This window comes from Oncorhynchus gorbuscha, linkage group LG19 (genome assembly GCF_021184085.1).
Source record: "Oncorhynchus gorbuscha isolate QuinsamMale2020 ecotype Even-year linkage group LG19, OgorEven_v1.0, whole genome shotgun sequence".
Taxonomy (NCBI): Eukaryota; Metazoa; Chordata; class Actinopteri; order Salmoniformes; family Salmonidae; genus Oncorhynchus; species Oncorhynchus gorbuscha.
This window is the reverse complement of record NC_060191.1, coordinates 15,733,218-15,757,461: the sequence shown is the minus strand read 5'-3', so window position 1 is coordinate 15,757,461 and position 24,244 is coordinate 15,733,218. Positions and strand designations below refer to the sequence as shown.

Genomic DNA, 24,244 nt, shown 5'->3' with positions numbered 1-24,244 from the left:
CTACTATCATACACATTCTACTATCATACACATTCTACTATCATACACATTCTACTATCATACACATTCTACTATCATACACATTGTACTATCATACACATTCTACTATCATACATATTCTACTATCATACACATGTTACTATCATATACATTCTACTATCATACATATTGTACTATCATACATATTGTACTATCATACATATTCTACAACCATACATTCTACTATCATACACATTGTACTATCATACATATTCTACTATCATGCACATTCTACTATCATACACATTCTACAACCATACATTGTACTGTCATACACATTCTACTATCATACACATTCTACTATCATACACATTCTACAACCATGCATTCTACTGTCATACACATTCTACTATCATACACATTCTACTGTCATACACATTCTACTGTCATACACATTGTACTGTCATACACATTCTACTGTCATACACATTCTACTGTCATACACATTCTACTATCATACACATTCTACTGTCATACACATTCTACTATCATACACATTGTACTGTCATACACATTCTACTATCATACACATTGTACTGTCATACACATTCTACTATCATACACATTCTACAACCATACATTGTACTGTCATACACATTCTACTATCATACACATTGTACTGTCATACACATTCTACTATCATACACATTCTACAACCATACATTGTACTATCATACATATTCTACTATCATACACATTGTACTGTCATACACATTCTACTATCATACACATTCTACAACCATACATTGTACTATCATACATATTCTACTATCATACACATTCTACTATCATACACATTCTACTATCATACATATTATACTATCATACACATTCTACACTCATACACATTCTACACTCATACACATTCTACACTCATACACATTGAACTATCATACACATTGAACTATCATACATATTGTACTATCATACACATTGACTATCATACACATTCTACCACCATACAATGTACTATCATACACATTCTACTATCATACACATTCTACTGTCATACACATTGTACTATCATACACATTGTACTATCATACACATTCTACACTCATACACATTCTACACTCATACACATTCTACACTCATACACATTCTACACTCATACACATTCTACACTCATACACATTCTACACTCATACACATTCTACTATCATACACATTCTACTATCATACACATTCTACTATCATACATATTCTACCACCATACAATGTACTATCATACACATTCTACTATCATACATATTCTACTATCATACACATGTTACTATCATATACATTCTACTATCATACATATTGTACTATCATACATATTGTACTATCATACATATTGTACTATCATACATATTCTACAACCATACATTCTACTATCATACACATTGTACTATCATACATATTCTACTATCATACACATTCTACTATCATACACATTCTACAACCATACATTGTACTGTCATACACATTCTACTATCATACACATTCTACTATCATACACATTCTACAACCATGCATTCTACTGTCATACACATTCTACTATCATACACATTCTACTATCATACACATTCTACTATCATACACATTCTACAACCATGCATTCTACTGTCATACACATTCTACTATCATACACATTCTACTATCATACACATTCTACAACCATGCATTCTACTGTCATACACATTCTACTATCATACACATTCTACTGTCATACACATTCTACTGTCATACACATTGTACTGTCATACACATTCTACTGTCATACACATTCTACTGTCATACACATTCTACTGTCATACACATTCTACTATCATACACATTCTACTGTCATACACATTCTACTATCATACACATTGTACTGTCATACACATTCTACTATCATACACATTGTACTGTCATACACATTCTACTATCATACACATTCTACAACCATACATTGTACTGTCATACACATTCTACTGTCATACACATTCTACTATCATACACATTCTACAACCATACATTGTACTATCATACATATTCTACTATCATACACATTGTACTGTCATACACATTCTACTATCATACACATTCTACAACCATACATTATACTATCATGCACATTGTACTATCACACACATTCTACTATCATGCACATTGTACTATCACACACATTCTACTATCATACACATTGTACTATAATACACATTGTACTATCATACACATTGTACTATCATACACATTGTACTATCACACACATTCTACTATCACACACATTCTACTATCACACACATTCTACTATCATACACATTCTACTATCATACACATTCTACTATCATACACATTCTACTATCATACACATTCTACTATCATACATTGTACTATCATACACATTCTACTATCATACATCAGGAGTAACATGATACCTTAAAGGATCTTAATTTGACCTGTTTCTCCCAGCAGAAAAATAATCCTGCAGCAACAGGAAATGTTCATTATTGTGTGGATTAAAATTAATGGACATTTTTGTGAAGGCAAATCAAGTCGAACACACTACAAGTTTGCGAAATGTCCTGCAACAAGAGGGTGATCCTACACCTGTACATGTCATTGTTGGAGCCAGTCATTGGTCATGCAGCATTAAGTAATCTAATATATATAATATATGCCATTTAGCAGACGCTTTTATCCAAAGCGACTTACAGTCATGTGTGCATACATTCTACGTATGGGTGGTCCCGGGAATCGAACCCACTACCCTGGCGTTACAAGCGCCATGCTCTACCAACTGAGCTACAGAAGGACCATAATCTCCGTCGCAATCTTTCCTTGTCTATATTCCCTATCTTTCCTTCTCCATATTTCCTATCTTTCCTACAAGGCACCCTACTCCAAGGTTCTGGTCAAAAGCAATACATTCCATAGGGAATAGGGAGCCATTTGGGACACATCATCACACTGCGTAGGGGAGCTCATCCAATAATGTCCTTGTCACCTCTTATTGCTCTTCTAGTCACTCAGGAAGAAACACGTAGAGTCAATGTTAATTAATAATCTAATAGGATGAATATTGAAGAATAGGAGCTGCCAAGGTCATTACACACAGATAACCTTCTGTTAGTTTATAACCCTGAAGAGGTATCATTCTCCATAGTTTTTACTTTAACAGGCAGATGAGGTGAGGTGAATACAGGAGTAAAAAGAGTAGGAGGGGAAGGAGAAAGAGAAGGAAGAGGGGCATGAGGAGGGGGAGGGGAGGAGAAAGAAGAGGAGAAGGTGGAAGTGGAGTGGATAGTGAAAGAGGGGATAAGGAGGACATAGGGCAGTTAACCAGATTAAATGGACAGCTCTACTCTGCCCGGTGAAAATATCAGCCCCGACAACAGTCCTAGAGGCATATATCAACCAGGCATTATCAAACGACTTAACTATCTGCCATGACTTAACTAGAGGGTCAGACATGACCAAATAGAGGGCAGAGAACCAGTCTTCACAGTGAGTGAAAGGAAGGGGGTGTGGGGGGGTGATGGAAAATGAGATGCGATAAAGGGGTGATGCTAGTAGGAGGGGTATAACTCAGTTATTGTTATGGATGCTGTCACTGATATGGGGACATGGATAACTGATCGTGTCATTGATATGGGGACGTGGATAACTGATGCTGTCATTGATATGGTGCGTGGATAACTGATACTGTCATTGATATGGGGACATGGATAACTGATGCTGTCATTGATATGAGGACGTGGATAACTGATACTGTCATTGATATGGGGATGTGGATAACTGATACTGTCATTGATATGGGGACGTGGATAACTGATACTGTCATTGATATGGTGCATGGATAACTGATACTGTCATTGATATGGTGCGTGGATAACTGATACTGTCATCGATATGCTGGCGTGGATAACTGATACTGTCATTGATATGGGGACGTGGATAACTGATACTGTTAGTGATATGGGGACGTGGATAACTGATTCTGTCATTGATATGGGGACGTGGATAACTGATACTGTTAGTGATATGGGGACGTGGATAACTGATACTGTCAGTGATATGGGGACGTGGATAACTGATGCTGTCATTGATATGGGGACGTGGATAACTGATTCTGTCATTGATATGGGGACGTGGATAACTGATGCTGTCATTGATATGGAGACGTGGATAACTGATGCTGTCATTGATATGGTGCGTGGATAACTGATGCTGTCATTGATATGGGGACGTGGATAACTGATGCTGTCATTGATATGGGGACGTGGATAACTGATGCTGTCATTGATATGGGGACGTGGATAACTGATGCTGTCATTGATATGGTGCGTGGATAACTGATGCTGTCATTGATATGGGGACGTGGATAACTGATACTGTCATTGATATGGGGACGTGGATAACTGATGCTGTCATTGATATGGTGCGTGGATAACTGATACTGTCATTGATATGAGGACGTGGATAACTGATACTGTCATTGATATGGTGCGTGGATAACTGATACTGTCAGTGATATGGGGACGTGGATAACTGATACTGTCATTGATATAGGGACGTGGAAAACTGATACTGTCATTGATATGGGGACGTGGATAACTGATACAGTCATTGATATGGGGACGTGGATAACTGATACTGTCATTGATATGGGGACGTGGATAACTGATACTGTCATTGATATGGGGACGTGGATAACTGATACTGTCATTGATATGGGGACGTGGATAACTGATACTGTCATTGATATGGTGCGTGGATAACTGATACTGTCATTGATATGGGGACGTGGATAACTGATACTGTCATTGATATGGGGACGTGGATAAGTGATACTGTCATTGATATAGGGACGTGGATAACTGATACTGTCATTGATATGGGGACGTGGATAACTGATACTGTCATTGATATAGGGACGTGGATAACCGATACTGTCATTGATATGGTGCGTGGATAACTGATGCTGTCATTGATATGGGGACGTGGATAACTGATACTGTCATTGATATGGGGACGTGGATAACTGATGATGTCATTGATATGGGGACGTGGATAACTGATACTGTCATTGATATGGGGACGTGGATAACTGATACTGTCATTGATATGGGGACGTGGATAACGGATACGGTCATTGATATGGGGACGTGGATAACTGATACTGTCATTGTAACGAAGTTCGTCTGTTGTTTGAAGAGAGTCAGACCGAAATGCAGCGTGTAGGTTACTCATGACTTTTAATGAAGATAATGCGGTACATGAAATAACTGAAATTATGAAAACAACAAACAAGTGAAACTAATTACAGCCTATCTGGTGACTAACACAGAGACAGGTACAATCACCCACGAAATACAACGCGCACTCAGGCTACCTAAATACGGTTCCCAATCCGAGACAACGAGAATCAGCTGACTCCAATTAGGAATCGCCTCAGGCAGCCAAGCCTAACTAGACACACCCCTAATAATACACACTCCCAATTAATACAAACCCCAATACGAAATACAACATATAAACCCATGTCACACCCTGGCCTACCCAAACATATAACAAAAACACAAAATACAATGACCAAGGCGTGACAGAACCCCCCCCCCTAAGGTGCAGACTCCGGGACGCACCTCAAGAGCATAGGGAGGGTCCGGGTGGGCGTCTGTCCATGGTGGCGGTTCTGGCTCGGGACGTGGACCCCACTCCATAAATGTCCTAGTTCCTCCCCTTCGCGTCCTAGGATAATCCACCTTCTCCGCCGACCATGGCCTAATAGTCCTCACCCTGATCCCCACATAACTGAGGGGCAGCTCGGGACCGAGGGGCAGCTCGGGACCGAGGGGCAGCTCGGGACCGAGGGGCAGCTCGGGACAGAGGGGCAGCTCGGGACAGAGGGGCAGCTCGGGACAGAGGGGCAGCTCGGGACAGAGGGGCAACTCGGGACAGAGGGGCAACTCGGGACAGAGGGGCATCTCGGGACAGAGGGGCATCTCAGGACAGAGGGGCATCTCAGGACAGAGGGGCATCTCAGGACAGAGGGGCAGCCCGGGACAGAGGGGCAGCCCGGGACCAAAGCAGCCCGGTACTGAGGGGAAGCCCGGTACTGAGAGGGAGCCCAGTACTGAGAGGAAGCCTAGTAGGAAGCTCAGTACTGAGAGGAAGCTCAGGACTGAGAGGAAGCTCAGGCAGGTAGTAGGCTCCGGTAAATCCTGGCTGGCTGGTGGACCTGGATGATTCAGGTTGTCTGGCCGATCTAGAAGATCTTGGCAGACTGGCACTTCTGGCGGATCCTGGCAGACTGGCACTTCTGGTGGATCCTGGCAGACTGGTGACGCTGGGCCGACTGGCAGCACTGGGCAGACAGGAGACTCCGGCAGTGCAGGAGAGGAGAAAGGCTCTGGCTGCGCTGAACAGGCGAGGCGCACTGGACGCGCTGGGCCGACTGGTAGCACTGGTGGCGCTGGACAGACAGGAGACTCCGGCAGCGCAGGAGAGGAGAAAGGCTCTGGCTGCGCTGAACAGGCGGGAGACTCCAATAGCACAGGAGGGGAGAAAAGCACTGGCTGTGCTGAACAGGCGATGCGCACTGGACGCGCTGGGCCGACTGGGAGCACTGGTGGCGCTGGACAGACAGGAGACTCTGGCAGCGCAGGAGAAGAGAACAGCTCTGGCTGCGCTAAACAAGCGGGAGACTCCAGCAGCGCAGGAGGGGAGAAAAGCACTGGCTGCGCTGAACAGGCGAGGCGCACTGGAGGCCTGGTGCGTGGTGCTGGAACTGGTGGTACTGGCGCGAGGACACGCACAGGAAGCCTGGTGCGGGGAGCTGCTACCGGAGGACTGGTGTGTAGAGGTGGCTCTGGATAGACCGGACCGTGCAGGCGCACTGGAGCTCTTGAGCACCGAGCCTGCCCAAGCTTACCTGGCTCGATGCCCACTCTAGCCCGGCCAATAGGAAGGGCTGGTATGTGTCGCAGCTGGCTCTGCACCCGCACTGGAAACACCGTGCGCTCCATAGCATAACACGGTGCCTGCCCGGTCTCTCTAGCCCAACGGTGAGCACAGGGAGTATGCGCAGGTTTCCTACCTGGCATAACTATTCTCCCTTTTAGCCCCCCCCAATATTTTTTGGGGGGTGACTTTCCGGTTTCCAACCGCGTCGCCGTGCTGCCTCCTCATACATGCGCCTCTCCGCTTTAGCTGCTTCCATTTCCTCCTTGGGACGGCGATATTCTCCCGGCTGCGCCCAGGGTCCTTTTCCATCTAATATCATCTCCCAAGACCAGAAGTCCTCATATTGCTGCTCCTCACAATTAACAGGGAGAGTAGGCTCAGGTCTGACTCCTGACTCTGCCACTCTCTCTCTGCGCTTTCCCCCGTTACCTTCGGTTCTCGCTCTGTATAACCGTGCTTTCCTTTTCGATTCCATACGTGTATAGCCCTCTTCGCATTGCTGTAGGGAATCCCAGGCGGGCTCCTGCACTCGTTCTGGGTCGGCCGCCCACCTGTCGATTTCTTCCCACGTCGTATAATCCCTGCTTCAGCCGTCCATAACGTCCTCCTTTAGATCCTGCCAGTTCACACGCTGCTCGGTCTGTGAATGGTGGTGGGTGATTCTGTAACGAAGTTCGTCTGTTGTTTGAAGAGAGTCAGACCGAAATGCAGCGTGTAGGTTACTCATGACTTTTAATGAAGATAATGCGGTACATGAAATAACTGAAAATATGAAAACAACAAACGAGTGAAACTAATTACAGCCTATCTGGTGACTAACACAGAGACAGGTACAATCACCCACGAAATACAACGCGCACTCAGGCTACCTAAATACGGTTCCCAATCCGAGACAACGAGAATCAGCTGACTCCAATTAGGAATCGCCTCAGGCAGCCAAGCCTAACTAGACACACCCCTAATAATACACACTCCCAATTAATACAAACCCCAATACGAAATACAACATATAAACCCATGTCACACCCTGGCCTACCCAAACATATAACAAAAACACAAAATACAATGACCAAGGCGTGACAGAACCCCCCCCCCTAAGGTGCAGACTCCGGGACGCACCTCAAGAGCATAGGGAGGGTCCGGGTGGGCGTCTGTCCATGGTGGCGGTTCTGGCTCGGGACGTGGACCCCACTCCATAAATGTCCTAGTTCCTCCCCTTCGCGTCCTAGGATAATCCACCTTCTCCGCCGACCATGGCCTAATAGTCCTCACCCTGATCCCCACATAACTGAGGGGCAGCTCGGGACCGAGGGGCAGCTCGGGACCGAGGGGCAGCTCGGGACCGAGGGGCAGCTCGGGACAGAGGGGCAGCTCGGGACAGAGGGGCAGCTCGGGACAGAGGGGACGGGACAGAGGGGCAGCTCGGGACAGAGGGGACAGAGGGGCAGCTCGGGACAGAGGGGCAACTCGGGACAGAGGGGCAACTCGGGACAGAGGGGCAGAGGGGCATCTCGGGACAGAGGGGCATCTCAGGACAGAGGGGCATCTCAGGACAGAGGGGCAGGACAGAGGGGCATCTCGGGACAGAGGGGACGGGACAGAGGGGCATCTCAGGACAGAGGGGCAGGGGACAGAGGGGCATCTCAGGGAGGGGCAGAGGACAGAGGGGCATCTCAGGACAGAGGGGCAGCCCGGGCAGAGGGGCAGCCGGGACCAAAGCAGCCCGGTACTGAGCCCGGTACTGGGGAAGCCCGGTACTGAGAGGGAGCCCAGTACAGAGAGGAAGCCTAGTAGGAAGCTCAGTACTGAGAGGAAGCTCAGGACTGAGAGGAAGCTCAGGCAGGTAGTAGGCTCCGGTAAATCCTGGCTGGCTGGTGGACCTGGATGATTCAGGTTGTCTGGCCGATCTAGAAGATCTTGGCAGACTGGCACTTCTGGCGGATCCTGGCAGACTGGCACTTCTGGTGGATCCTGGCAGACTGGTGACGCTGGGCCGACTGGCAGCACTGGGCAGACAGGAGACTCCGGCAGTGCAGGAGAGGAGAAAGGCTCTGGCTGCGCTGAACAGGCGAGGCGCACTGGACGCGCTGGGCCGACTGGTAGCACTGGTGGCGCTGGACAGACAGGAGACTCCGGCAGCGCAGGAGAGGAGAAAGGCTCTGGCTGCGCTGAACAGGCGGGAGACTCCAATAGCACAGGAGGGGAGAAAAGCACTGGCTGTGCTGAACAGGCGATGCGCACTGGACGCGCTGGGCCGACTGGGAGCACTGGTGGCGCTGGACAGACAGGAGACTCTGGCAGCGCAGGAGAAGAGAACAGCTCTGGCTGCGCTAAACAAGCGGGAGACTCCAGCAGCGCAGGAGGGAGAAAAGCACTGGCTGCGCTGAACAGGCGAGGCGCACTGGAGGCCTGGTGCGTGGTGCTGGAACTGGTGGTACTGGCGCGAGGACACGCACAGGAAGCCTGGTGCGGGGAGCTGCTACCGGAGGACTGGTGTGTAGAGGTGGCTCTGGATAGACCGGACCGTGCAGGCGCACTGGAGCTCTTGAGCACCGAGCCTGCCCAAGCTTACCTGGCTCGATGCCCACTCTAGCCCGGCCAATAGGAAGGGCTGGTATGTGTAGCAGCTGGCTCTGCACCCGCACTGGAAACACCGTGCGCTCCATAGCATAACACGGTGCCTGCCCGGTCTCTCTAGCCCAACGGTGAGCACAGGGAGTATGCGCAGGTTTCCTACCTGGCATAACTATTCTCCCTTTTAGCCCCCCCCAATATTTTTTTGGGGGTGACTTTCCGGTTTCCAACCGCGTCGCCGTGCTGCCTCCTCATACATGCGCCTCTCCGCTTTATCTGCTTCCATTTCCTCCTTGGGACGGCGATATTCTCCCGGCTGCGCCCAGGGTCCTTTTCCATCTAATATCATCTCCCAAGACCAGAAGTCCTCATATTGCTGCTCCTCACAATTAACAGGGAGAGTAGGCTCAGGTCTGACTCCTGACTCTGCCACTCTCTCTCTGCGCTTTCCCCCGTTACCTTCTGTTCTCGCTCTGTATAACCGTGCTTTCCTTTTCGATTCCATACGTGTATAGCCCTCTTCGCATTGCTGTAGGGAATCCCAGGCGGGCTCCTGCACTCGCTCTGGGTCGGCCGCCCACCTGTCGATTTCTTCCCACGTCGTATAATCCCTGCTTCAGCCGTCCATAACGTCCTCCTTTAGATCCTGCCAGTTCACACGCTGCTCGGTCTGTGAATGGTGGTGGGTGATTCTGTAACGAAGTTCGTCTGTTGTTTGAAGAGAGTCAGACCGAAATGCAGCGTGTAGGTTACTCATGACTTTTAATGAAGATAATGCGGTACATGAAATAACTGAAAATATGAAAACAACAAACGAGTGAAACTAATTACAGCCTATCTGGTGACTAACACAGAGACAGGTACAATCACCCACGAAATACAACGCGCACTCAGGCTACCTAAATACGGTTCCCAATCCGAGACAACGAGAATCAGCTGACTCCAATTAGGAATCGCCTCAGGCAGCCAAGCCTAACTAGACACACCCCTAATAATACACACTCCCAATTAATACAAACCCCAATACGAAATACAACATATAAACCCATGTCACACCCTGGCCTACCCAAACATATAACAAAAACACAAGATACAATGACCAAGGCGTGACAGTCATTGATATGGGGACGTGGATAACTGATACTGTCATTGATATGGGGACGTGGATAACTGATACTGTCATTGATATGGTGCGTGGATAACTGATACTGTCATTGATATGGGGACGTGGATAACTGATACTGTCATTGATATGGGGACGTGGATAACTGATGCGGTCATTGATATGGTGCGTGGATAACTGATTCTGTCATTGATATGGGGACGTGGATAACTGATACTGTCATTGATATGGGGACGTGGATAACTGATGCTGTCATTGATATGGGGATGTAGATAACTGATTCTGTCATTGATATGGGGACGTGGATAACTGATGCTGTCATTGATATGGGGACGTGGATAACTGATGCTGTCATTGATATGGTGCCTGGATAACTGATACTGTCATTGATATGGTGCGTGGATAACTGATACTGTCATTGATATGGGGACGTGGATAACTGATACTGTCATTGATATGGGGACGTGGATAACTGATACTGTCATTGATATGGTGCGTGGATAACTGATACTGTCATTGATGTGGGGACGTGGATAACTGATACTGTCATTGATATGGGGACGTGGATAACTGATACTGTCATTGATATGGGGACGTGGATAACTGATGCTGTCATTGATATGGTGCGTGGATAACTGATACTGTCATTGATATGGGGACGTGGATAACTGATATTGTCATTGATATGGGGACGTGGATAACTGATATTGTCATTGATATGGGGATGTGGATAACTGATACTGTCATTGATATGGGGACGTGGATAACTGATACTGTCATTGATATGGTGACGTGGATAACTGATACTGTCATTGATATGGTGCGTGGATAACTGATACTGTCATTGATATGGGGACGTGGATAACTGATACTGTCATTGATATGGGGACGTGGATAACTGATACTGTCATTGATATGGTGCGTGGATAACTGATACTGTCATTGATGTGGGGACGTGGATAACTGATACTGTCATTGATATGGGGACGTGGATAACTGATACTGTCATTGATATGGGGACGTGGATAACTGATGCTGTCATTGATATGGTGCGTGGATAACTGATACTGTCATTGATATGGGGACGTGGATAACTGATATTGTCATTGATATGGGGACGTGGATAACTGATATTGTCATTGATATGGGGATGTGGATAACTGATACTGTCATTGATATGGGGACGTGGATAACTGATACTGTCATTGATATGGTGACGTGGATAACTGATACTGTCATTGATATGGTGCGTGGATAACTGATACTGTCATTGATATGGGGACGTGGATAACTGATACAGTCATTGATATGGTGCATGGATAACTGATACTGTCATTGATATGGGACGTGGATAACTGATTCTGTCATTGATATGGGGATGTGGATAACTGATGCTGTCATTGATATGGGGACGTGATAATGATGCTGTCAGTGATATGAGGGCATGGGGGGTGATAATGATGCTGTCAGTGATATGGGGACGTGATAATGATGCTGTCAGTGATATGAGGGCATGGGGGGGTGATAATGTTGCTGTCAGTGATATGAGGGCATGGGGGTGATAATTATGCTGTCAGTGATATGGGGACGTGATAATGATGCTGTCAGTGATATGAGGGCATGGGGGTGATAATGATGCTGTCAGTGATATGGGGACGTGATAATGATGCTGTCAGTGATATGAGGGCATGGGGGTGATAATGATGCTGTCAGTGATATGGGGACGTGATAATGATGCTGTCAGTGATATGAGGGCATGGGGGGGTGATAATGTTGCTGTCAGTGATATGAGGGCATGGGGGTGATAATTATGCTGTCAGTGATATGGGGACGTGATAATGATGCTGTCAGTGATATGAGGGCATGGGGGGTGATAATGATGCTGTCAGTGATATGGGGACGTGATAATGATGCTGTCAGTGATATGAGGGCATGGGGGGGTGATAATGTTGCTGTCAGTGATATGAGGGCATGGGGGGTGATAATGATGCTGTCAGTGATATGAGGGCATGGCGGGGTGATAATGATGCTGTCAGTGATATGAGGGCATGGGGGGTGATAAGTGGGGAAGTTCTAACTCAGTTGCTGTCAGTGAGTCAGTGGATAGGAATGTGGGGTTGGAAGATAAAACCTCTGAGACACACACACACCTACCCCCTACACCCCCACACGGCCAGGCCTGTTTCATTACATCATTACCTAGCTGCCACTAAAACTCTCCAGGCCTCCCCTTCTCTCTTTTTAGTCCCCTCTCTGTCATTGCCCTCTCTGTCTCCATTGGCTTTCTTCCCACGCTCCATCTCTCTTTCTCCCCCTTTCACACACATGGTGGGTGTTTCCCTTCCTTTATTTACTCTTCATATCAGTTCATATCCCGGTACTAATGGGCTATTTCCTCCTATAAAAGACTTGTTGCATTACCGCAGCAACGGTGTGGAAATAATAACCATATGGATCAAATCAGATGACACAAACCTGTGCATGCGTGTGTGTGTGCGGGAGACAGATAATTTACTGTCTGCTTCTACCCTGCAGGTGGCAGCTCTGGTTTCACCTTGTGGAGTTTCATTTTCTCTACTCTATCTCGATCCCTCTCCTCCCCTCCCTCCTTCCCCTCTCTCTCTTTGTATGATTGACAGGTGATGAGCGGCCTGTACATTAGTGAGGCTGAATACCCAAGGCTCATTCTCCCTGCTACCATCTCTCTCTCCCTGCTACAATCTCTCTCTTTTTACACATGGCTGCCTGGGAGACATGGACCTGAAACAGGATCGGCTGCTGATAGCGGATGGACAGACGTAAGGCACACATTCAACAATGTGAGGAGAGTGTAGACAGGAAAGGGACAGAGAGGGCGAAGGATGGAGGGGTGGAGGAGGAGGACAAGGCAATGGGTAAGGTTGAGATGGAATTGTCTGACATTTCTGAGGAGGTGCCTGTGAGATCTTGAGTGGAAGGTAAAACACATCTGTTCTGATTTTTCCCTTGTTGTGACTCCAATTGTATTAAACCTGGTCGATTGGTCAACGATCATCAATCCCTAGTCCGTCTACTACCTACCTTGGCTTTAACTAGGTAAGTTATTGAGAACCCAAACTCTTCAACAATAATGACCAATCATATTCTGGGGGTCTGATTTGACCTTGACCTTAAGCAGTCACTTCCTGTCTGACATCTGACCTTTGACCTCTCACCTGGTTTAAAGTGCCAGTCGTGGTCATCCGCAGCCGACAACGCCACCAGGATGACGGTAACCACAATGACAGGAAACAGCCGCAGCTCTGGCGTTGCCATGGCACCAGCAACACACCCGGTTACCTGTCCGGAGACGCGCTGACAACCACAGGCATACCTAACAGAGGGATAGAGAGAGGGGAAGGATTAGAAGATTTCAAAATGCATGAATCATTTATTTTGTATCATGAAAGACAGAATACGAGAGAGTAGGAAGAATGAGAGAGAGGGGTGATAATCCGTGTGGATGAGTTTCTGTCTAAATGTCAGGTCCAGTCTAGTAGATACAGTAGCTTCCTCTGTGATTTATGAATCCCTGTCTGTCAGCCCTGTGTACATGTGAACCAGACACCATGGACTCATTGGAGAGCAACTCAAAATGTAAGCAATATAATACAACACAACATGACACAATATAATACAACACAATATAACACAACAAAATAACTCAATTCAACACCACAAAATCCAACAAAACAGACCAGTGGCACCACAGCACAGAGAACATTAGACTGGGACCTGATAGGGTGCTGTAGTAGTTAGACTGGGGCCTGATAGGGTGCTGTAGTAGTTAGACTGGGGCCTGATAGGGTGCTGTAGTAGTTAGACTGGGGCTTGATAGGGTGCTGTAGTAGTTAGACTGGGGCCTGATAGGGTGTTGTAGTAGTTAGACTGGGGCCTGATAGGGTGCTGTAGTAGTTAGACTGGGGCTTGATAGGGTGCTGTAGTAGTTAGACTGGGGCCTGATAGGGTGTTGTAGTAGTTAGACTGGGGCCTGATAGGGTGCTGTAGTAGTTAGACTGGGGCTTGATAGGGTGCTGTAGTAGTTAGACTGGGGCTTGATAGGGTGCTGTAGTAGTTAGACTGGGGCCTGATAGGGTGCTGTAGTAGTTAGACTGGGGCCTGATAGGGTGCTGTAGTAGTTAGACTGGGGCCTGATAGGGTGCTGTAGTAGTTAGACTGGGGCCTGATAGGGTGGATAGGGTGCTGTAGTTACCCATCTACGAGACACAAAAAGGCTTGTCCAGTAGTTTTACTGGTGGTTGCTTAATGATTGGGGGTGATGGGGGTAGGGAGGGGGAGACAGCTGGTAGGGGAGGGGGTGTAGAGGGGTGGCCTGGTTTCCCTGTGGGCCCACTGACTTCACTGGCACAGACCGACAGCTGACACACAGCTGTAGGGACACAGAGGAAGGGGAGCGACAGTGTGATGGACAGAGGGAGGGAATGAAGGGAGGTATGAAGACGAGTGAAAAGTGGAATTGTAGGCATAAAGAACAGAAGAGAAGGATGGAACGACGGAGCAGTCCAGCTGACATGGATGACATAGTGTGTGTGTGTGTGTGTGTGTGTGTGTGTGTGTGCGTGCGTGCGTGCGACACAGAGGAGATTTCAGGGATAGCCAGCCAGTGCAGCTGTCCAGAACAAAAGACAGGCGCTAGGCAACAGATACAGGGTGCAAGTGTTCAGAGAGAGGGAGAGAGAGTAGACAGCTTGTTTTGAGAAAACACCCGAGCCTTCCAAACGAGTGAAGCAGTGTGTGTCTGCTGTGCCAGATGACACCATGTTGAAATATGTCTCTTACAGGATTCCAGTAACTCTAAGCATGCCAAACCAGAGCTGAGAATCTCCCTCTGCTGGCCTGTCCACTATGTCAACAATCCTAAAAATGATCCCCGTCACAATCCATAACAAGGTACTCAACAAATGTTACAACTGATAAAATACTTTTGCTGACCAGCGATCACAAAACTGGATGGAAACACAAACCTTAGGTTCTGAAGAAAATACAACCAAATGAAAATCACCGCGAACCAAAACCAAGATTATGTTTGGCATAGACAGTCAAGTGTTTGAGGCACCAGGCAGCTGCCATGTCTAAGTGGAAAAACAAGCCACAGTGTTTAGGGAGAAGCTAGTGAGGGAAGTGAGGCGAGCCCACGGTGTTTAGCAAACCATCTATCTATCTCCCTATCCCATTGCCATCTCCCTCCACTTACATGATTTGTCCAGACTAATTCACAAGGCTAACTAATGGTTATGAACAGCTGTCTAAGTCCCACCACACAACAATAAAACAGACAGAGAGAGGGGAGAGGGAAGAAAGGAGGCAATGAGGGAGGGAGAAGAAATGTTCTTATGAAAAAGTATGCTTCAGTGAAAGTTTGACAAAAGTTTGGATTCCTTTTGGCTCATGACAATCATATTGTAGTTTGCATTCCAAACTATACTGAACAAAAATATAAACGCAATGAGCTGAAAAAAAAGATCTCAGACATTTTTCATACGCACAAAAAACATATTTCTCTTTCATTTTGTGCACAAATGTGTTTATATCCATGTTAGTGAATATTTATCCTTTGCCAAGATAATCCATCCACCTGACAGGTGTGGCATATCAATAAGCTGATTGAAAAGCATGATCATTACACAGGTGCACCTTGTGTTGGGGACAATAAAAGGCCACTCTAAAATGTACAGTTTTGTCACACAACACAATGCCACAGATGTCTCAAGTTGAGGGAGCGTGCATTCGGCATGCTGACTGCAGGAATGTCCACCAGAGCAGTTGCAAGAGAGTTAGACTGGGGCCTTATATAAACTGTAACTCAGTAAAATTTTGAAATTTGAAATTGTTGCATTTATATTTTTGTTCAGTGTATAATGTGATTGTCTTGGAACTGCTAAGATCAATAGTGCCCATTAAAACATCCATTCAAGTTGGGCCATATTATGAGAGTTTGCCATACTATAGGACTTGATGGTATCAAGCCCAACTTTGTGTTGGAATGCTCGTTCCACTCAGTCTAATTCTAAGGGGTTGAGTTTGGGCATGGGGTAGAACAAGGAGCTGATTCTAAATCTATTATATTCTCTGTCAGGCACAGAGACTGTTTCTCTCCCCAGTCAGTAAGACAGACAGACCATTTCTCTCCCCAGTCAGTAAGACAGACAGACCGTTTCTCTCCCCAGTCAGCCAGTCAGTAACAGACAGACCGTTTCTCTCCCCAGTCAGCCAGTCAGTAAGACAGACAGACCATTTCTCTCCCCAGTCAGCCAGTCAGTAAGAAAGACAGACCGTTTCTCTCCCCAGTCAGCCAGTCAGTAAGAAAGACAGACCGTTTCTCTCCCCAGTCAGCCAGTCAGTAACAGACAGACCGTTTCTCTCCCCAGTCAGTAAGACAGACAGACCATTTCTCTCCCCAGTCAGCCAGTCAGTAAGACAGACAGACCGTTTCTCTCCCCAGTCAGCCAGTCAGTAAGACAGACAGACCGTTTCTCTCCCCAGTCAGCCAGTCAGTAACAGACAGACCGTTTCTCTCCCCAGTCAGCCAGTCAGTAACAGACAGACCGTTTCTCTCCCCAGTCAGTAAGACAGACAGACCGTTTCTCTCCCCAGTCAGCCAGTCAGTAAGACAGACAGACCGTTTCTCTCCCCAGTCAGCCAGTCAGTAACAGACAGTCAGTAAGACAGACAGACCGTTTCTCTCCTTAGTCAGCCAGTCAGTAACAGACAGACCGTTTCTCTCCCCAGTCAGTAAGACAGACAGACCGTTTCTCTCCCCAGTCAGCCAGTCAGTAAGACAGACAGACCATTTCTCTCCTCAGTCAGCCAGTCAGTAAGACAGACAGACCGTTTCTCTCCCCAGTCAGCCAGTCAGTAACAGACAGACCGTTTCTCTCCCCAGTCAGCCAGTCAGTAAGACAGACAGACCATTTCTCTCCCCAGTCAGCCAGTCAGTAACAGACAGACCGTTTCTCTCCCCAGTCAGTAACAGACAGACCGTTTCTCTCCCCAGTCAGCCAGTCAGTAAGACAGACAGACCGTTTCTCTCCCCAGTCAGTAAGACAGACAGACCGTTTCTCTCCCCAGTCAGCCAGTCAGTAAGACAGACAGACCATTTCTCTCCCCAGTCAGCCAGTCAGTAAGACAGACAGACCGTTTCTCTCCCCAGTCAGCCAGTCAGTAAGACAGACAGACCATTTCTCTCCCCAGTCAGCCAGTCAGTAAGACAGACAGACCATTTCTCTCCCCAGTCAGCCAGTCAGTAAGACAGACAGACCGTTTCTCTCCCCAGTCAGTAAGACAGACAGACCGTTTCTCTCCCCAGTCAGCCAGTCAGTAAGACAGACAGACCATTTCTCTCCCCAGTCAGCCAGTCAGTAAGACAGACAGACCGTTTCTCTCCCCAGTCAGCCAGTCAGTAAGACAGACAGACCATTTCTCTCCCCAGTCAGCCAGTCAGTAACAGACAGACCGTTTCTCTCCCCAGTCAGTAAGACAGACAGACCGTTTCTCTCCCCAGTCAGCCAGTCAGTAAGACAGACAGACCATTTCTCTCCCCAGTCAGCCAGTCAGTAACAGACAGACTGTTTCTCTCCCCAGTCAGCCAGTCAGTAAGACAGACAGACCGTTTCTCTCCCCAGTCAGCCAGTCAGTAAGACAGACAGACCATTTCTCTCCCCAGTCAGCCAGTCAGTAACAGACAGACCGTTTCTCTCCCCAGTCAGTAAGACAGACAGACCGTTTCTCTCCCCAGTCAGCCAGTCAGTAACAGACAGACCGTTTCTCTCCCCAGTCAGTAAGACAGACAGACCGTTTCTCTCCCCAGTCAGCCAGTCAGTAAGACAGACAGACCGTTTCCCCAGTCAGCCAGTCAGAAAGAAAGACAGACCGTTTCTCTCCCCAGTCAGCCAGTCAGTAAGACAGACAGACCATTTCTCTCCCCAGTCAGCCAGTCAGTAACAGACAGACCATTTCTCTCCCCAGTCAGTAAGACAGACAGACCGTTTCTCTCCCCAGTCAGCCAGTCAGTAAGAAAAACAGACCGTTTCTCTCCCCAGTCAGCCAGTAAGTAAGACAGACAGACCGTTTCTCTCCCCAGTCAGCCAGTCAGTAAGAAATACAGACCGTTTCTCTCCCCAGTCAGCCAGTCAGTAAGACAGACAGACCATTTCTCTCCCCAGTCAGCCAGTCAGTAACAGACAGACCGTTTCTCTCCCCAGTCAGCCAGTCAGTAAGACAGACAGACCGTTTCTCTCCCCAGTCAGCCAGTCAGTAAGACAGACAGACCGTTTCTCTCCCCAGTCAGCCAGTCAGTAAGACAGACCATTTCTCTCCCCAGTCAGCCAGAGTAAGACAGACAGACCATTTCTCTCCCCAGTCAGCCAGTCAGTAAGACAGACAGACCGTTTCTCTCCCCATTCAGCCAGTCAGTAAGAAAGACAGACCGTTTCTCTCCCCAGTCAGCCAGTCAGTAAGAAAGACAGACAGTTTCTCTCCCCAGTCAGCCAGTCAGTAAGACAGACAGACCGTTTCTCTCCCCAGTCAGCCAGTCAGTAAGACAGACAGACCATTTCTCTCCCCAGTCATTTCTCCCCAGTCAGCCAGTCAGTAACAGACAGACCGTTTCTCTCCCCAGTCAGTAAGACAGACAGACCGTTTTTCTCTCCCCAGTCAGCCAGTCAGTAAGACAGACAGACCATTTCTCTCCCCAGTCAGCCAGTCAGTAACAGACAGACCGTTTCTCTCCCCAGTCAGTAAGACAGACAGACCGTTTCTCTCCCCAGTCAGCCAGTCAGTAAGACAGACAGACCGTTTCTCTCCCCAGTCAGCCAGTCAGTAACAGACAGACTGTTTCTCTCCCCAGTCAGCCAGTCAGTAAGACAGACAGACCGTTTCTCTCCCCAGTCAGCCAGTCAGTAAGACAGACAGACCATTTCTCTCCCCAGTCAGCCAGTCAGTAACAGACAGACCGTTTTTCCCCAGTCAGTAAGACAGACCCGTTTCTCTCCCCAGTCAGCCAGTCAGTAACAGACAGACCGTTTCTCTCCCCAGTCAGTAAGACAGACAGACCGTTTCTCTCCCCAGTCAGCCAGTCAGTAAGACAGACAGACCGTTTCCCCAGTCAGCCAGTCAGAAAGAAAGACAGACCGTTTCTCTCCCCAGTCAGCCAGTCAGTAAGACAGACAGACCATTTCTCTCCCCAGTCAGCCAGTCAGTAACAGACAGACCATTTCTCTCCCAGTCAGTAAGACAGACAGACCGTTTCTCTCCCCAGTCAGCCAGTCAGTAAGAAAAACAGACCGTTTCTCTCCCCAGTCAGCCAGTAAGTAAGACAGACAGACCGTTTCTCTCCCCAGTCAGCCAGTCAGTAAGAAATACAGACCGTTTCTCTCCCCAGTCAGCCAGTCAGTAAGACAGACAGACCATTTCTCTCCCCAGTCAGCCAGTCAGTAACAGACAGACCGTTTCTCTCCCCAGTCAGCCAGTCAGTAAGACAGACAGACCGTTTCTCTCCCCAGTCAGCCAGTCAGTAAGACAGACAGACCGTTTCTCTCCCCAGTCAGCCAGTCAGTAAGACAGACCATTTCTCTCCCCAGTCAGCCAGTCAGTAAGACAGACAGACCATTTCTCTCCCCAGTCAGCCAGTCAGTAAGACAGACAGACCGTTTCTCTCCCCATTCAGCCAGTCAGTAAGAAAGACAGACCGTTTCTCTCCCCAGTCAGCCAGTCAGTAAGAAAGACAGACAGTTTCTCTCCCCAGTCAGCCAGTCAGTAAGACAGACAGACCGTTTCTCTCCCCAGTCAGCCAGTCAGTAAGACAGACAGACCATTTCTCTCCCCAGTCAGCCAGTCAGTAACAGACAGACCGTTTCTCTCCCCAGTCAGTAAGACAGATAGACCGTTTCTCTCCCCAGTCAGCCAGTCAGTAAGACAGACAGACCATTTCTCTCCCCAGTCAGCCAGTCAGTCAGACAGAGAGACCGTTTCTCTCCGCAGTCAGCCAGTCAATAAGACAGACAGACCATTTCTCTCCGCAGTCAGACAGTCAGTCAGACAGACAGTAATAGTAACCCTCCCACTGGGGAGGTTAGAAAGGAGTGAGGTCTTTGTTCTGGGTTTCCGTCAGACCCAGTAGAGGGAGTAGAGGGAGTCACTGAGGCACAACCATTCAGTGAGTCCTGGATAGAAGGAAACACCTTTTAACCTTCCAAGCACTTACAGTGTTCGATAGTGTCAACTGGGGAAACAAGGTGGCACTTGAAGGCTTTCCTGAACGAGAGCAGATGATTTTGTTATTTTGTCTGTGAGTCAGTGATAGCCTGGTCCCAGATCTGTTTGTGAGGTATTGAGACCTCAGAGGGGTATACTACAAAGTAGGATCAATGAGTTAGCCAGCTAACTTTAATTAATAACAAGAAATAACTGTTGATTTTCTGAATCATTAAAAAGCTTAGATATGTGTTTTTGGTTGTTGAGTCAATTAGACCATGCACATTTCAAACTTATCTTTCTAAAAACGACAACATTATTTTAGAATAGTTAGTCAAGTTAGATGGCTAACTCATTGATCCTGCTTTGTAGAAAACCCCTTTGTTTATGTATGCTGTAGTTGACAATACAACACAAACAGATCAGAGACCAGGCTAGGTCAGGATTGTTGTCAGCCTGGTAATAACACTGCTACTGGTTCTGAGGGGCTATTCTCTGAGAATCTTTAAAGACCTGGCTAGAAGAACAATAGTGGCAGCTAGAGAGCTGTGCTACTATCCAGCAGGCATTTTTGCTAATCCTGCAAGAATTGCTGATACCCTTTCCCTGAAGCTGTCGCCTTCTCTTGAAGCTGTTACCTTTCCCTGAAGCTGTCACCTTCCCTTGAAACTGTCGCCCTTTCCCTGAAGCAGTCGCCCTTCCCCTGAAGCAGTCGCCCTTCCCTTGAAGCAGTCGCCCTTCCCTTGAAGCAGTCGCCCTTCCCCTGAAGCTGTCGCCCTTCCCTGAAGCAGTCGCCCTTCCCTTGAAGCAGTCGCCCTTCCCTTGAAGCAGTCGCCCTTCCCCTGAAGCTGTCGCCCTTTCCCTGAAGCAGTCGCCCTTCCCTGAAGCAGTCGCCCTTCCCCTGAAGCTGTCGCCCTTCCCCTGAAGCTGTCGCCCTTCCCTTGAAGCTGTCACCTTCCCTTGAAGCTGTCACCTTCCCTTGAAGCTGTCACCTTCCCTTGAAGCTGTCAACTTCCCTTGAAGCTGTCAACTTCCCTTGAAGCTGTCGCACTTCCCTTGAAGCTGTCGCACTTCCCTTGAAGCTGTCGCACTTCCCTTGAAGCTGTCACCTTCCCTTGAAGCTGTCACCTTCCCTTGAAGCTGTCGCTCTTCCCTTGAAGCTGTCGCTCTTCCCTTGAAGCTGTCGCACTTCCCTTGAAACTGTCACCTTCCCTTGAAGTATTATTAAACTATCTGACTCATTGCCTGCATCCGTAATGGGTCTGCGGTCAAACGTCCACCCCTCATCACTGTCAAACGCTCCCTAAAACACTTCAGTGAGCAGGCCTTTCTAATCGACCTGGCCCAGGTATCCTGGAAGGATATTGACTTCATTCCGTCAGTAGAAGATGCCTGGTTATTCTTTAAAAGTGTTTTCCTCACAATCTTAAATAAACATGCCCCATTCAAAAAATGTAGAACCAGGAACAGATATAGCCCGTGATTCACTCCAGACCTGACTGCCCTTGACCAGCAGAAAAACATCCTGTGGCGTTCTGCATTAGCATCGAACAGCCCCCGTGATATGCAACCTTTCAGGGAAGTTAGGAACCAATATACACAAGCAGTTAGGAAAGCAAAGGCTAGCTTTTTCAAACAGAAATTTGCATTATGCAGCACAAACTCCAAAAAGTTCTGGGACACTGTAAAGTATATGGAGAATAAGAGCACCTCCTTCCAGCTGCCCACTGCACTGAGGCTAAGAAACACTGTCACCACCGAACTAATCGAACAAATCAGAACTAACAAATCAGAACTACAGTTTTGTGGCTAAGGATTCCACGAGTGCTAGCTGGCTGTACTACAGACACCTGTCATCGTCGTGGGAAAGACTCATTGTTATCTTTTTTATCTTAACTGGTTGCAGTAAAGAGCCAATCTGGATACTAAGGAGAAGCTGAGGGAAATCGACGAGTACCGACAGCTTTACGCTATGGAGGAACAACATACTCCATCATGGAAAGATCCGACCACCTCACACAATAACTTTAACCTGACTAAAAAAAAGAAAAACAGATTCATCTACAGACACGGATGATTTACTTACCATTGAGGTAGAGGCTAGTGCTCTGGCTGGAATCCATGCAACAGTGGAAATGTTGTGTGAAGAGGTAGCAGGGCTGATGGGGAGTTTGGAGTTCAGCCAGAATGAAATTCTCACGCTCCAAAGAGAAAACAAGACACTCACAGCCAAGATAAAAATCCACGATTCCAACATGGATTGTCTACTCCATATGTGCCGTTGACCTTATATGGATCCTCTCACTAGATTCCAAGAACAACAAACGCACTGAGATAGAATGAAGCCATCTGTCTGGAATCAATGCTGTGGTGGATATCCTCTGTGATGAGGCTGTATCTAACAGTGCTATTGGTTGGTCAGTCAGTCAGTAGTCCAGTCATTCGTCATCCAGTGATTCACTGGTACGTGTCAGCTGACACTTCATCAATACCAGGAAATACCAGGCAGCAGGAAGTAAGGAAGTAGAGTCAGTCAGAAATTTTGAATCTGAAAAGATTTTGACAGGATGGAGCAGGAAGAGATTAGGAAAATGTAGTCATTTAAAAATAACAAAATAGATGGCGGGAGAAACTAAGAAAATGCTTTGAGAAGTTAAACAAAACATTTTGATAGTGAAGAAGGAGAGAGAGAGAGAGAGAGAGAGAGAGAGAGAATTATAAAAGTGGACGGATAAAGAGAAAGTGGAAGAAAGAGAACTCATTTCCAGGAATAGTTTGGCCTTTGGAGGTGTGGCATGACTCAACAGGACGTCTCTCTGCTTGCCAAAACATAGGTTCAACAACTCACACACACATACAGTGGGGCAAAAAAGTATTTAGTCAGCCACCAACTGTGCAAGTTCTCCCACTTAAAAAGATGAGAGAGGCCTGTAATTTTCATCATAGGTACACTTCAACTATGACAGACAAAATTAGAAAAAAAAATCCTGAAAATCACATTGTAGGATTTTTAATGAATTTATTTGCAAATTATTGTGGAAAATAAGTATTGTCATAAAACTCTGATTCATTATATGCAGCTTGGGCCAAGTAGAAGTCAATCATTAAGGGAGTAAAACTTAGTTACTCCAATATGTTCCTTCCCCCTTTCCATAGCCCTCTCCTCTCCTCTCCTACTTCATAGTTGAGATCAGGTCCTCTTGGCCTTCCCCAGTCCTCCTTCCTCTAACTCCCTCTCAGCTCCAAAAGAGCTGTATTACTAGGATTGCACATTCTTCAGCATGTCTACATCAGTGGAGACCCCTCAGGGGAGGAAGGGGAGGACCATCCTCCTCAGTGAATTTC

At 47.2% G+C, this 24,244-nt stretch overlaps 1 protein-coding gene across 6 annotated transcripts in view; it reads right to left on the bottom strand.

Moving 5' to 3' along the window:
- LOC124006089 (epithelial discoidin domain-containing receptor 1-like) overlaps positions 1 to 24,244 on the bottom strand; it is an 87,003-nt gene that overhangs the window by 45,424 nt on the left and 17,335 nt on the right. For 5 of the 6 annotated variants that reach the window (XM_046315855.1, XM_046315853.1, XM_046315852.1 and 2 more), the window contains one exon: positions 13,864 to 14,021. In XM_046315855.1, coding sequence (XP_046171811.1) covers positions 13,864 to 13,963 — 100 coding nt within the window. In that variant the 5' untranslated portion in view covers positions 13,964 to 14,021. Of the gene's footprint in view, positions 1 to 13,863; positions 14,022 to 22,985; positions 23,213 to 24,244 lie in introns of those variants that run through there. The other variant, XM_046315856.1, reaches the window with a different exon arrangement.